General features: G+C 37.2%; 2 protein-coding genes across 3 annotated transcripts in view; one reads left to right on the top strand and one right to left on the bottom strand.

Moving 5' to 3' along the window:
• The window catches only part of LOC103268178 (ankyrin and armadillo repeat-containing protein-like), a gene marked incomplete at its 5' end in the record, with an annotated part of 16052 nt that extends 11874 nt beyond the window's left edge, over nt 1-4178 (top strand). The window contains 3 exons of the mRNA XM_021716369.1: nt 1259-1455; nt 2611-2657; nt 3910-4178. Of these exons, the coding sequence (XP_021572044.1) occupies nt 1259-1455; nt 2611-2657; nt 3910-4157 (492 nt within the window). The remainder of the gene's footprint in view (nt 1-1258; nt 1456-2610; nt 2658-3909) is intronic.
• The window catches only part of OSGEPL1 (O-sialoglycoprotein endopeptidase like 1), a 25820-nt gene extending 10197 nt beyond the window's left edge, over nt 1-15623 (bottom strand). The window contains exons 1-8 of one of the 2 annotated variants that reach the window (XM_008065717.1): nt 15553-15623; nt 14237-14477; nt 9556-9943; nt 8664-8868; nt 8439-8587; nt 7521-7651; nt 7327-7398; nt 6367-6473 (exon numbers count right to left, since the gene is read on the bottom strand). In XM_008065717.1, coding sequence (XP_008063908.1) covers nt 6395-6473; nt 7327-7398; nt 7521-7651; nt 8439-8587; nt 8664-8868; nt 9556-9943; nt 14237-14457 — 1245 coding nt within the window. In that variant the 5' untranslated portion in view covers nt 14458-14477; nt 15553-15623 and the 3' untranslated portion in view covers nt 6367-6394. Of the gene's footprint in view, nt 1-5975; nt 6474-7326; nt 7399-7520; nt 7652-8438; nt 8588-8663; nt 8869-9555; nt 9944-14236; nt 14478-15552 lie in introns of those variants that run through there. The other variant, XM_008065719.2, reaches the window with a different exon arrangement.
• Nucleotides 15624-16058: the final 435 nt, after the last annotated feature.

Below are 16058 nucleotides of genomic sequence, written 5' to 3'. Positions count from 1 at the left end.
AAAAAAAAAAAAAAAAACAACAAAAAAAAAACAATGTCTTTCCTTGCTGGGTCTCCAGGTGACGTCTTTGGAATAGGTAAACATTATGTGCTAGTGCTCTTAGGTTTGGGGTTACCGCATTACAGGACAACATATGGACATACAGAGCAGCCAGATACCAATGGAAAGACCAATATGTCAACCTGATGGAACCTGCATGGGCCTGCCTGGTTTATGTTTACTCTGTGAAATTTTTAATACTACCAATGATCAGATTCCCTAACTGCCAAGGAGTATGCTTTATTCAATCATATGAATAACCTAGTTACTTCAGTGTCATGGGCAGAGGGTACTTCCTTCAAAGAAAGAACTTCTTTTTCTAAAGTCTTGGGCCTGATACTTGGCTTCTTCCTTTGTTTTTGCCAAGGGAAACAGCTGTTTTCTTGAGAGGCTATTTTTAGCTTACTTGTTATCCTATAGTCACTTTCTAGGTTTCCTATTACAATTACCTGAGCAGGTCTGAAAAATCCCAATGTTTAGGGGTGGAACCCAGGCATAATAATTTTTTAAAGATTTTATTTTATTTTAGATTCAAAGGGTACTTGTTCAGGTTTGTTACATAGGTCTACTACGTGATAGTGAGGTTTGGGCTTTGGATGACCCTCCCCCAGGTGGTGAGCATAGTATACCCAGTGGGTAGTTTTCAACCCTTATTCCTACTCTCTCACTCCCCCCTTTAGTAGTCCCCAGTGTCTGTTGTTCCCATCCTTGTGCTTACGTGTGCAGTCCTTAGCTCCCTCTTATGAGTAAGAACATGCTTATGTGTGCAGTCCTTAGCTCCCACTTGTGCTTATGTGTGCAGTCCTTAGCTCCCACTTATGAGTAAGAACATGCAGTATTCAGCTTTCTGTTTCTGTGATAATTCACTTAGAATGATGACCTCCAGCGGCATTCACAGGCATAAACATTGTCGAAGTTATCCAGGTGATTCCAATGCACAGCCAAGGTTGTCCTCCACTACCTTAGTTCAAAACTCAAAGGTTCTTACTCAGGTTGTGTATTAGAATCGCCTATCACACTTAAAAAACAAAAACAAATACCCAGATTCTACCCCCAAGAGTTGATGGGTTAAAATATATATATTGCTGAACATACCTATATACATATTGCTGGACATATCTACAGCAACTTTCCTATGAAGTAGCCAATTAGAGCCCTGGTTAAGTATTTTAAGAACAAAGCCTATTGGTTAAAAGAGACTTGTTTCTTCTTCACATAGGTTCGCACAGCTTGCTCCTCTGCTCTTGGATACTTAACTTACAATGCAAATGCCTTTCGCATCCTATTTAAGGAATGCAGGAATAAACCTAATCAGTTCCTTCGTATAACAAATAATATCAGCAGAGATGCAAGTATTAACCCAGCATTTTTAAAGCAATTTCAAATGCAACAAACAGTGGGACTTCCTTCCTTAAGGTATTGTGCTATTTGAAATAGCAATAGCCAAATCTTTGATAGAGGAGACTTTTAGAAAGACCAAACAAGGATAAGCTTCGTTGTAAATGTCCATTGCCAAAGCCTATTTTAATTCCAACTCAGCGCCAGAATGGTGGATGCAAGACAGGAAAACAACTAGATCTTAGGAGATCTCTTTATTATGGGCATATTTTCTATTCTGTAGATGTAGTTGAATTACAAGTCTTCTCTGCAAGTAGCGATATTCATATATAGGATATAGAAAGACTCTAGATAGTATATTAACTCCAAGATGATGGAAAAACATAGGATCCAGTAGTGTATCGTGGTTACATAAATCAAAAAAAATTTTTTTTTTTTTAGTCAGAGTCTCACTCTGTTGTCTAGGCTGGGGTGCAGTGACACACTCATGGCCACTGCAGCTGGACCTCCTGAGATACAGGCATGTGTCACCACACCCGGCTAACTTTTTTATTTATTATAGAGACAAGGTCTCGCCAAGTTGCCCAGACTGGTTTTGAACCTCTGGGTTCACGCAATCCCTCTCATCTCTGACTCCCAAAGTGCTGGGGTTACAGGTGTGAGCTACTGTGCCCAGCCCAATTTTAAGTATAAAGAATAATGAGTACACCTTTAGAGTTACTTTAATTCTTTGAAAAACTAAAAGTTCAAAATGGATAACTTCATTGTTAGTAAGTCAAAGAGCCTAAATTATAATTGTTATAATTGACAATGTTCAATAATTTTCCTTGTTTCAAAAGATTAATTTAGGATAAATAATGTAAGTAGTATTTTAAAGTCACTCCCAAGGCTAGCCCATATGGCAACTGTAGGAATTAGAACAGTTTGCCCCTTTCTCAGACCTATTTTCTTCAAAACCCAGCTGGAGTGTCTCCTCTTCCATAACGCTTTCCCTGATCACTTCAAGCAGATTTAAGTCCCAAATGTTTGGAGTAAATGAATGACTAAATAGAAAATACCTACAGGTAACATACATAGTTAGTAGAGGTAACATGAATGAATTAGGCTGTTAGGCATTGAACATGTACCTAGAGTAAGTCACCATGTATTTCTTCATATATTTTTTTCTGACTGCACTATACTTTTGTTGCTGTTTTAAATTATTATTATTTAATAAAAATGTTTTTCTTTTAGTTTGGAGAAGAATGGAGGACCATCCATAATTCCTGTCTTTAAAAAAGGTAACTATCTTTTATTTCTGAGGTACCCTCTAGCCCTGACATTTTACAATTGTGTTCTATCTCTAAAATTCAACATGCAGAGGTGTCCCAGCCCCCCAAATATATCTGTAAACTTTTCTTTTGAAATTCTGTATTCCTAAAATATCTTCCCATGTGAATCATGGACTTCTCTATTCCTATCACTTGACAAAGATCCCTCTCTTCACTTTTTCTCAAACCTTGCACAGAAATGTCATTATTTAAACAACATATGACTTAAATTGCTGTTTCATTTACAATTTATCTATCTATACATTCTTAGGGCAGAGACCACATTTTTCCATTTCATTTTTCCACTTCATATATTTTTCCATACTCTATACAGTTTTGTACACAGTTGGTAGGTGACACTTGAGTGGACTAGCTCTGCAGAAATGAGAGTTGACATCTTATAATATTATTCATCCCTTCCTATTAGGCATGTAATAGGGAGTATAAATTACTTATTAATTTCAGGCATATGCTTAGTGCTTGTTCATGTGTGCTAGTGTAGGACCACAATCAGTCTTAAGTTGGCATACTGTCCTATCGTCTAAATCAAGGATAGAAATATTCAGAAGACAAGATCAATTTTCTGGAGTCCCAAACAGAAAGGCAGAGAATAGAGACAGTAAAAGGAAAGAAATTCATTTATTCAGAGAGTATTTGAGGGAGGCCAGGTATGTGTGGAGGCTATATTTCTGAATACACAAGTAGAAGAATATCCATTTTTGTATAGCTTCTTTAATGGAAGAGGAATTAAACAAAAAATAAAGCCAGTTTCGCTCTTCCTTTATATGTTAATACTGGTTTCTAAACAACAATCTGTGTACCATCAATGGTGTGATGAACTTTTCAAAGGTTTGTGGTAACATTGTTTTTTTTTAAAAAAAGGACGATGTAGCAAGCTTCTGATAAAAGTAATTTCATTTAATGCCAAATTCATCATTTTGAGATAAGCCTTTTAAACTTTCTTTTGGTGTCAAAGTATACTTTATTTTACAAAATTATGTTTAAAGTAGTTAGTATTTGTTCTTTTATTAGTGCCAACTTGTCATAAGAAAAAGTTAGCAAACCATATAGTGATCCCCATAAATTTTTGGTCTTTAACATCTAAAAGTCTAAAAGCTACTTATCTGTTCTTAATATGTTTTAGTTATGAAATGGAAGTGAAGAAACTGATATGGTTTTCTTAAGTCTAAGAGAGATTTAATTGCAGCTCTCTAATTTTTAGGGAAAGAGCACCAAAGAAAATCAAAACCTAAAATTGAACCAAGAGATTCTTTGACTTTTATACCTCCTGTAACTAACTTCATGGGACTCTTCAAAGCAACAAAAAAGACCAAGGTTTCCCAAAATATTTTTTCTTTTTCATCTGTAATTACATCAGATATCATAAATGTATCAAGACCAAGAATAGTATGTTTGAGCCAACTTGGGAACCATGTACAGAAAGCCAACCCAGAGCCTGCAGAAGGCTAATAAAAGCATTTTAGTATGAAAGGTTTCCTGAACAATCTTTTAAAAATTTTTTTATTTTAAATTACAGCAAAATACATATAACTGAGCAATATTTTTTAATGGAAGTTCGTGATATTGATACTAAACAGAATTTCCTTAGTATGTCTATTGAAATTTAACATAGGTCAGAGTTAAATGGCCTCAAAAAATAAGTAGGATTTCTGTAATAGAATGCCTGCATTTAATCCTATTAAAATTTATCCATTGAAATGAATGGTATAACTACTATGTATATCAAGAGTTAGAAACATTTTTAAATTGGTATGCTAAGCTGAAGAGGCCTGATTAAAGTAGCCCACATGTTAATATTCATGTAATACCTTGAGATATTTAATAATAAATATAACAAATGCATGAGACTTCCAAAACCTGAAACGTATACTTTAAAAATAAAATCTGAAATAACTGAAATCACACAATTACAGCTTTTGTGGCTACCAGTGTTGACTATTCTCCATCTTTCTAGAGAATGTTTTTGGTGTGCAGCTGGAAAGGGTGATATTCTTTGTGGCTTAGACTCCTATAATATTTTTGCTTGCGAAGCACTGCTTCCAGCAGGTGTACATTTTTGTGTATGTCTGCTTCTCCTATTTTACAGCTGCAGGTAGATGCGATACAAAAGCAAGCCTGGCTTCACTGTTTCCTTGAAAGGCTCAATTGCCTCCAGACAGTCAGAGGGTCTTGCTAGAATCCATTCTCTACCTGGCTGCAGTAAGCACAAAAGTTATCTAATAATTAGCAGTTATTTCTCCAACATGCCTTAACAAAGTCATAATGATGGTGATGGTGGTAGCTACATGTACTTAGGGCTCCCTACGTGCCAGAGTCCAAGGCCTGCATTCTTAACCACTGCCAAATAAGAGACTTCTTTAATCTTCAAATTCAATTCTAAATTATCTTAATTGCTCTGAGTCACAGCATTCTGGGGGATGGACTAAAATATAGGAAATGCAAGGGGAAACAGCACAGTTTATACTAGAAAGGGATAAATAACTCATAAGAAACTATGTTATTTATTCAGCACCAAAAAGGATAAGAATTCATAACAGGAATATTAAGATTATATAGATGTAAAAAAAGCCTTTAGAGAGAAACCTTGAGCTTTGAAACTGGTTTCAGGTAGGCTCAAAACTATATTTTATGACTATTTTCAGGTTGAGGATCACGATTTCTTTGCATTTAATTTCAGACATAAATGACTGAGTATCCTGGCCTAGCCACTCCTAAAATTTACAGCATTTACCTATACAGCAATTTACAGCCTGAGCCCACGGGTTCGAGAACAGCCTGGGCAAGTTGGTGAGACCTCATCTCTACACTAAATCAAAAAATTAGCCAGGTGTGGTAGCAAGCACCTGTAGTTCCAGCTACTTGGAAGGCTGAGAGAGAAGCATCGCTGGAGCCCAGCAGGTTGACAGTGGAATGGTCATGAGCATGCCACTGCACCCCAGCCTGGGCGACAGAGTGAGACTCCAACTCAAAAACAAAGAAACAAACAAGCACAAAATTAGCCACCACCAACCCTGCTTTTTCATTTCATTTTTTTCATATAATCATATGCAATTTTTAAAATAATGGATGTGAATGTGGTCAACTAAAGAGTTCAAAGCATGTTTAAGGGATTATAGGCATATCAGATTTTAACAGTCTTACATTAGATGGAGATATACATCCCATTTATCCAGGGAAGATACCTAATAACAAAGACTTAAAATTAATAACATTATGTTATGCTAGAGAAAGTCAACTTTTGTCTTGGTCTGGAATTCTCTGGTTTGACATAGCTTTGAGTTGGCTACTTTCAAAAACTGTACTCTCATGATAAAAGTCAGGCTCATGTTTTAGTAAGAGTCACAACAGTTTTTTCTATCCTGATTTGAGAAAGGGGGAAAGATCTAGTAACCAGGAATCAGCAGAATCACTATACTTCTTCCAATGTTTTTCTTCCTACCTACCAATAGCAGTGACTCCTATCACCAAAAGATGTTTTCTACTTTGGTTTCTGATAACAACCTATGCTTCCTTTTAAGACTTTAACATATTATCTCAGAAGAGCAGGTAAAACATCAACCAAAAGAAAAGGAATAACAAAAGAAAATCTTGATGAATAACTAATATATTTTTTACAATTTAAAACACAATCAAAACTAAATTTTAACATTAATACTACCTTTAGAGATTTTTTTGCAGAGCAAAAATCAGATCTTCATTTTTAATCGTGGCACTTTTATGGCGGCTTCTTCAACTTCTTTTGATATATCTACTCCAAGGGGACATCTACATAATAATCAGACAAATCACACTTCAAATGTTTGCTTCATGATAGCACACTAGTTCTACAGATGATTTGCTTAGAGTTCTGACAAACAGTATAAGTATCTAATGTATAATTCATCATATGTGGTGGTGATTCTTTTTTGTTTTTTGTTTTTTGAGTTGGAGTCTCATTCCATCGCCCAGGCTGGAGTGCAGTGGCACACTCACGGCCACCCCACTGTCAACCTTCTGGGCTCTGGTGATCCTTCTGCCTCAGCCTTCCAAGTAGCTGGAACTACAGGTGCATGCTACCATGCCTGGATAATTTTTTATTTATTGTAGAGACGAGGTCTCGCCAAGTTGCCTGGGCTGGTCTCGAACCCGTGGGCTCAGGCAATCCACTCGCTTTGGCCTCCCAAAGTGCTGGGATTACAGGTTGAGCCACCAAGCCCAGCCAGGGTGATTTTTAAATACATCCAAATAGAGTGAGACCTCAGGCTAAGATAATGAAGGCTAGTCTTATTAATACAAAATCTAAATTTTGAGAAGTTTCTCAAAGAAATAATTCTAGGCTGGGCACAGTGGTCTTGACAATGTAACAGTCCAGGCCACAGACATGGTTTCCATTCTGGTCCCAAAGGATGGAATTCACCCATAGCCTGTCTGAACTCACCTATAATTTGTCAAAATTTTAATAATTGGATACTGTAGTAAAAACATTCCTATCAGCAGATCTAGGTTCATGAAAGAAATTAATGTAACTTTCTTTAAAGTACCACCAGAATGTCAATGAAAACCTCATATATAAAAGCAAAATTCAAATTTTGACTTTTATAGTGTGATTTGCATAAAGATCATGAATGGTACCACATACTTTGGTTCATAGCGGATGCCTTCTACGTCGTGTAAAATGCCCAAGCCAGCACGTAATCTTTCAATACCATTCCTAAATAAGAATCATTAAAATAAAATTAATTGCCCCAAGATTTGAAGGAAGATTTAGTATGATAAAGTGGCAATTAATACTTGTCTGATTTATGAGTGAAGCACATATATCCTGTGGCTTACCATGCAATCATGATGCCATTATCAGTGCACAGTCTAGGAGGAGGACACAACAAAGTGCATTTTGTTGCATTTGTTAGAATTTCCAGAGCTCTGCGGATGTATAAGTTACTTGCAACACCTCCAGATACAACCTGAAGGAATTTAGAAGACCAAAGTTAACAACTTTCACACATAGGTATGAGCCAACTGTTCACTAAAGCTGAGGAAAAATATCTGCATTACACAATAATAAATAATAAACTATCCTATTTTCAGGTGGGTAATGGGCAAGTGCTATCTGTGTATAAAAATTTGGAGAAGGAAAAAAATTACTAAATTTTAACACTAGCAACACAATCACTACTAGCATTTTTTATTTATTTTCTTCCAACCTTTTTTCTAAGTATAATTTTAATTATAGACAATATTGTAGAACCTGTACTTTTTATTAACTATTTCGTTCACTTTACTACATAACACTTAAAAAACTAGTCTTTGATATTCATGTAAAGTTCCAATTTGTGAATTACTATCGTTTAAACATTTCCCCACTTTAAAATTTTCAAAAGAATAAAGTTTAAGATACAGCTAAACAGGAAGTTTAGCAGGGATTTCATCAAACGATGAAGAAAATCCACCTATTTTTCTAAATATAGTGACAACTGTATTTGGCTTCTTTATTGTAAACCCCCTTTTAAATTCAATGAGAAGATGTAATCTTGGATTTGTTCCCACAAGAGCTATACATACATCCCATAAAATTGCCACACCTGTACAAGAAATGGTTGTTAGTCTTTTCTATTCTGCATAACTTCACATTCTCAGGGCTAGCATATGGCATAACCTGTTCATCCTAAGCACAAGGCTGACTAAGGCCTTGGGAGAAAAGTAACATACTACAGAGTTACCCATACTAGAAAAGGAGATGACAAAACCTACCAGGACTGCATTCCTCTGAGGTAACAAGTCTCTCTGCTTACAAAAGAGAATGGCACGGTGTGTCCTCTTCACGATGTGGCATGCTGTTGTGTGCTGCACTGTAGCTGCAATGTCTGCAGCAGAAGACAGGATATGCCCCTTCTCAACACCTGCAGAAATGAGCAGGTATTTTTAGGCACAATCTAGGAATATTTATCTATCAAACTTTACTAATTAGAAACATACCTTCCTCTTTTTCCTTTTGCATTATTATTTTATCAATAATGTGCTGAAGTCCAGTAAAAGAAAAATCACAATTCTTAGCACGTTGCATGGCAGGTTTGATATCAAAATTAAACGGATTTCCTTGTTTGGCCAGATGTTCAATAGCTTTCCCACCACTCATGGTGGAGCACTCTGGATGTTTTGTTAAAGAAAGTCTTCTTGCCACCTGTCAAAAACAAAAATATATCTTCAATAAGTCATATTGCACATCTTGAAAAAATTCCAAGGAAATAAATTACAGTATTACCAAACAAAAAACCCTGAATGAATAAAACATGCTCTACTTTGACAAATATGGACTACAGCTATACTCTGCTAAGTAGACAATGCTGCTCCTTATGACGACCTGATCACCAGGGGCCAATTGTTGCCCCCGTCTACTTTTGCTGTTACTTTCACTGTTGGAAGCAGTTTTGTTTGTACATGGCAGTAAATTCTGCAGTATTCTAAAACAAAGGAAAAAGAAACCTCCATGACTGTGTTGTCAGCAATTGTGTGATTTAATCATGTAACTGTGTACCTTTAATGTCCTTATATCTCCTTTTATGTTTTTATAGTATGTTACAGTTTACAAAGCACTTTCTTTCACATGTATTATTTGATTAAATATATAACTGCATCTGCAGACTATCTGAGCCTTTATGTACTAATATATACCTCTTACCATTTTATTAGGAAAGACTAAGAATTATAAACTTGTACTGCTTTTTCTTTTTTCTTATTGTATATAATTTTTTTTCAGTCTAATAATCATTCAGAAATATTCAGATGAATGGCAGTAGTGTATCTAATACTATTTTCATTAAAATGGACATAATTAAAAGAACAAAGAAATTAACTCTCAAATAATTACCTTGTCAAGCATGTCTCCTGGTGCTATGTCCAAAGACTTTCCAAGAAGCAGAAAATCCGAAACTCCCTGAACTAATGCCAATAGACAGTGACCTCCAGAAATCAAAAGAACTAAGAAAGGAAATTCTACTTTATTGGTCAGCCTAATAGTAAGTGCATGAGCCTCCATATGATGAATGGGAATGAATGGCTTTTTTAACTGGTCTACCAGCTGTAAGCTAAATGACAAGCCTACTCCCAAGCTTAATGCAAGTCCTGGTTTTGTGGTAGTTGCAATTGCTGAGAGTTCACCTGGAGAGACTCTACTGGCAGAAAGAGCTTCTTGCACTATTCGCTGGATATTTTCTCTGTGAAGCTGTTGAGCTACTGGAGGAATAATTCCTCCTGTTCTGAAAGAAACAAAAAGGCAGCTTTTTATAATTTTAAGATTGTAAAAATGAAGAAAAATGGTAATATATATTATAGCTGAAGGCATGATTTCAAATTAATCATCATATAGCAGAAGATATTAGTAAGCCAACTATTCTCAAATTGTGTGCCTTATAACACAGCACACTATGATAAGAACTCAACGTGCGGTAATTAAAGGGATACTGTATCTGACTTTTCAAACTTGTACACAGCAAACTCCCATGGATTTTTTTGTTGATAAATGAAATCACCAAAATAATCTTGCAAAGCATTCTAAAGAATTCTTGAACAAAGGAAGGACAGGAAAAAGCTGTGTTTTAGGAAGATTAATTTCCCAGGAGACTGGGAGATTTTAAAAGAGATTATTACAAAAGTATTTTGTGTAAAGTGATTATATCTTAAACTGGATGACCGTAAGAATGGAAAGAAAGGGACAAGGCCTTGAAAACTGTAATAACTAACTGAACATAAGGGGACGGGACTAAGGCATCACAGATGATTCAGATATTCAGCTGAAATTACTGGAAGAAAAGAAATACTAACAGAGAAACATGAAGACAGTTTTATAAAGAAGATAAGTTTATTTTTAAACACACTGCACTTGAGGTCACAGCAGGACAGTAGATAACTTGCAGTCCTGAAATACAGTTCAGGAACCTGGTGCTCAGAATTGGCAATTTGGATTTTTGGTCTATGTGGGACAGTGGATGACCACTTCAAATGTCAAGTGTAAAGAATTAGGAGACAAATTTGCTAACAACAAATTTGCTAGCATGAGACTGATTTACAATCTGAGAAACAGAGCAATAAGATGTAGAATCTGCAAAACACATAGCTAGTTTCAAAAACCATCTTCAAATATTTGATATTGCAAGACCTACTAGTTCTATATATAGAAATGAACATCCTTGGTAGGTGCATTCAGTGACTATATTCTTCATTGTTACAATATGCATTGTTTTAGGCAATGAGAGGGATATAAATGAAACAATCTTATTTCAGCACATCCATATTGTAATACTTTCCTGAATTCTTCAAAGCAACTTTTTCTTCTATATCCTTCACCTCTATTAGTGGCATCAAACAACTTCATAATTACTTAGGTTTCCAAGTGCATATTACCTCCTTTCTTCCCTCACTCTCCACATTTACATTTATCACCAAATTTAAAAAGCCCTCATATCTCAGTTTATTCCAGTCTTCTCGTTGCACTGTTCTGGCTCCATCCTTGGATCACAGGAGCCTATCCTATACTGTGTTGCAAGACTACTCTAAAGCCCAGTGCCAACCCTGCTGCTCTCATACTTAAAACCCTAGTTCTGTGGAATTTGGAAAACTTTAAATCTAAATCCCCTGCCTCCCACTCATTTTTTTCCCCTATGTCTTGCCCCCCTCCCCTCCTTTCTGTGCCTTCTCTGTGTATTTTATCTTCCATGGATTATGCTAAGCACGGGGGGGGGGGGCATGGACATGCAAACAAGATGAACACTATGGCCTTATTCTCAAAGAATTAATAATGAGAATATATTCTTGTCTTACTAGGATTTGTAAATAGTATGGAGCATGATTAGAAAACAAAACTGCTGGGTGCAGTAGCTCATGCCTGTGATCCCAGAAGCTTGGGAAGTTGAGGCAGGAAACCTGCTTGAGGCCAGGGGTTTGACACCAGCCGGGGCAACATAGTGAAAGCTTGCCTCTAAAAAGAAAGAAAAGAAAGCTAATACAGACAGGGAAACCATTTAGCCTCAAGGCTACAGCCAAGAGACAAGGGACAATAAGGTACTGAACCAAGTTGATGAAAGTTTCAATGAATATGTGGAAGACAGATTTACTACAAATGGATAAGAGATTTGGATGTGGAGTGGTGAGGAAGAAGTCAAGGACGCCTCTTAGGTTTCTGGTTTTTGGAAAGAAAGAGGCCAAGACATTCTCTATTTTTAATCCTCTGTCCCCGGCCAAGCAGTCCTCAATTAGTGCCCTTTCCATGGTGTCTTAAAATGATCTGTTTACTGTCTGTCTGCTTCACTTTTACTGTTAGTAGTAATGGGAATACTGTTGCTAGTAGCTAGCTCGTACTGAGCCTTTGCTGTTTGTCAAGAACTGCACCAAATGCTTTACAATAATTCACATTTTATTCACAATATGGGCCAGTTGCCATTATTATCCCCATTGTACAGATAAGGAAACTGAGGCTCAAAAAGCTGTGCATAGTAATAAAGCTAGTAAGTGCCTGAACCAGAACATAAACCTACATTCTAACCCACTTATGTGGTGAGCTGCCTGAGGCATGGCATATTCACATTTATACCCAAAGTGCCCCAAAATTGCCTGGCAACTGTAGATAATCAACAAATGCTGAGTTGAGCTAGGTGGATGGTACCACTGAGGCACATTCGCCCAGTAGTCCCCTCATGTGATCTAAGTCCTGGCTAAACTGAATGTTCGTCTAGTACTTTCTCACCTCTTTGCCTTTGCTGACAGTGCTCACTAGGCTCTAATATTCTTCCCATCTCTATTCATTGAAGGCCTAACTATCTTTCAAGGCCACTGAGTACCTGTAATGTGTCACACATTGTATTGGGCACCAGGCACAGCACAGTGATTAACACAGACATAGCTCCTGTCACCATGGAGTTTAGTGTCTAGTGGGGGAAAGATTATACATAAAGAAACAAATGTATAGATTGCGAGATGATTACAAGGAAAATATACAGGGCATGGTGACATATATAGCATAAAGAGGATGGGAGTACCTGATTTAGATAAAGTGGTCAGGATAGGCCTTCTCATGCAGTCAATGTTTACAGGTTAAGCAGGCTCAGTGGCTCAGCCTGTAATCCTGCGCCTTTGGGAGGCTGAGGTGAGTGGATTGCCTGAGGCCACGGGTTTGTGACCCGCCTGGGCAACTTGGCGAGACCTCATCTCTACAATAAGTCAAAAATTAGCCGGGCGTGGTAGCGCGCGACTGTAGTTCCAGCTACTTGGAAGGCTGAGGTGGAAGGATTGCTGGAGCCCAGCAGGTCGAGGCTGCGGTGGCCGGGAGCGGCCACTGCACTCCAGTCTGGGCGACACAGTGAGACTCCAACTCAAAAAAAAAAAAAAAATGTTTACAGGTTCAGAAGTTCAGCGCACTCAGGAAAGATAGAAACTGAGGCCAGGTAATAATAGTTACTGTTTGCACCACTTGCTTGAGATTTACTTTATCCTGCTCCACACTGTTAGCTCTCCTTGTAGGTCTATACATCATGTTTTAGTAATCAGGTAAAGCTTCTTGAAGGTAAAGCTTTCCAGTACTTCACAATGCCTTATCACATCCAAAGACCCTTTCACACAGTTGTTGTTTGAGGCTTCCTCTGCCTCTTCACATATATTATTTCTAATACAATCCCCTCACCAATCCTATGAGGCAGGTGTTAGCTTTGCTATTTTACTGATTTGCAAACAGAATCAGAGAGAACAGTGAACGTGCCTGCAGTCACAGAACGAATGCTAAGTGCCTGATTCAGGATTAAAATACATGACTGTGATTCTAGAATACCAGGCTTATTCACTATTCAAATGCTATAAATTGATGACTTAAAGGCATGTGTTTTCATATATTTTGAATGAGCTAATCATTTAAAAAACTTGGAAATATTACATTAAAAATCTAGATTTATATTTTCTCTTGCAAATTCTGATGATCTAATAACAAAGGTCCTACATTCCTGCAGTGTAACAGTTGGCAACAACGGAGTAGTAACTTATCCTTCAGATATTTTCCACTTTACATCTTGTCCACTTATTTAACCTGCCTGGTAGTCCTTTGCAATCATCTGAATTTATAATCCTTTTTACCATTCTATGCTTTAATACAACAGTGTATTATTATTATTAAAGAACCAACACAATTTCTATATATAAATGTGAATAGGACTTTTTTTCAGTGATTAACACTTTTCCTAGGACTTCAGTTGAGACCATGAAACGTACAAGTGGAGAAAAGAAGAAAAGGTATTACTGAAGAAAAATCATTGATGACAACTGAAGCTGGGAACAAGCTTAGTTCTTTTTGGCAACAGAATTAGCTAAGGTTGTGACCTTATTGTGAAGACACTTAAAAGCCAGGATGAGGTGTCTGAGGTTTTCTATGGCAATTATAAGAAGCTTTTGCACAAAGGAGTACGAAATTAGCTCCTAAAAATTAACTTTTCTATATGATAAATTCAAAAGAATGATTTCATTTTACTTTTTCCAAAAAAGTGGAAATGACTAACATAATGTGTACTTACTTTAAATGAACTTGAGTTTGGGAATGTATTGCTTCTCCCAACACATTTCCAGTTTCATCCACCACAGCAGCTGCTGTATCATCACAACTGGTTTCAATTCCCAATACTATTTTATGAAAAAATTGTGTTCCAGGATGAAAATTAAAGCTTTGTAAAAATTCATGAACTTTCCTTTTTGATGTTTTAAAAACAACTCCTGCTGTTTTATTCAATATTAGCATACTTACTCTATAGTTAATTCCTGGAAAAGAATTACAGAAACAAATTATTTATTTGGAACTAACATTAGCCATTAGCCCATTCAGTTAAGCAAAATTCTGAAAGCTTGGCTTATTTTTCAATATATAGTTTTATAGAATATGGAAAAGTTTGTAAAAGTTACAAACATCTTGTAAAAGCTATAGGTATCTGTCAATATAAATAACAGTGTGGGCCAGGTGCAGTGACTCATGCCTATAATCCCAGCACTTTAGAAGGCTGAGACAGGAGGATTGTGTAAGTCTAGGAATTCGAGACCAGCCTAAGTAACATAGAAGACCTCGTCTCTACAAAAATAAAAACAAAAAATTAGCTGGGCATGGTGGCACATGCCTGTAGTCCCAGCTACTTGGAGTCTAAGACAGGAGGACTGCCTGAGCCCAGGAAGTTGAGGCTGCATTGAGCCGTGATGGTGTAGTGACATGCACTCCAGCATGACTGACAGAAATCCAGACTAATAATAAACAGCATAAATGAATATAATACTCTCCAAGGGGAAAAACAGGAGACAGATGCAAAATTTTTTTAGTATCACTATTATTTCCAAACTATTCTTACCAAACTATTTATTATAAACTGTAAAGTATTCTTAATAAAACAGCTAATACTGCAGTATAATAACTGATGGTTTAGTCCTCTGTAAAGTACCATTTATGTTTTGATAGCTAAAATTAAGACAGAATGTGTTTTTTAAAAAAATCAAGCAATGGCAAATGTAACAGATAAAAATACTGTTAATGCATTTTATTTCCTGAAAATATATTTCAAAATAACACTTAATCATTTGGTTCAAAAACAAGAGTTAACACACACACACTCTTCAGATTTAGTCTTCTGGTTTAGAAGCAAGTATGTTCTCATAAAGCTCATCTTAAACACATCTCGACTATAATAACTGCAATCTAACACCTATTTGATCCTTAATTGCAATCTTTGGAATTAAATCTCCAGTTTTTGACACAAGCTTTATCATGGAAAGGATCTTCCCAAACCGTGTTTTCCCCAAATAATAGCATTCATCACTAAAGCACACAGATATTTTCACATATGCTGAGTACCTAATTTCACGACCCCAAATCTTTCATTCTAAAACGTCCTGGATGTTAACGTAGGCCCTTTCTCCATCACAACAAAATTAGGGATTCAAAACACGAGCAGTACTGGAAATGGGACACACAGAGGACATCCAGCGATTAGAGACGAGCGACCTATTCGCAGAGGGCGGCTGCGGGGAACGCGCCCAGACACACCCACCCTGGAGGACCGAGATTTGCATTCCTTAAATCTGAGCAAGACAGACAGCTAAATTCTTCCCTTTGGGGCCAAGAAAGCGCGCGAGCAGGCCCACGTGACTGGGGCAGCGCCGATCTCTGCTCTGAGAAGGCGACGGGCTTGAACTCGTTTCCAGCGGCGCGAGAGCAACGACAGGGCGAGACGGGCAGTTTCACCCACCTTCTCCGAGGACGGCAGGACCTAGGGCTCGCCCCCAGCTTAGCCCACGGAGAAAGCCCGGAACAGGCGCCCGGAAGTGGCGTCATCGGCGCCGTGCCGCGTCCCCTTTCCG

This window comes from Carlito syrichta, unplaced genomic scaffold, assembly GCF_000164805.1.
Source record: "Carlito syrichta isolate Samal-C Ts95f unplaced genomic scaffold, Tarsius_syrichta-2.0.1 Scaffold308799, whole genome shotgun sequence".
Classification (NCBI taxonomy): domain Eukaryota; kingdom Metazoa; phylum Chordata; class Mammalia; order Primates; family Tarsiidae; genus Carlito; species Carlito syrichta.
The sequence above is the reverse complement of the archived record's forward strand: the minus strand, read 5'-3'. Positions and strand labels throughout refer to the sequence as shown.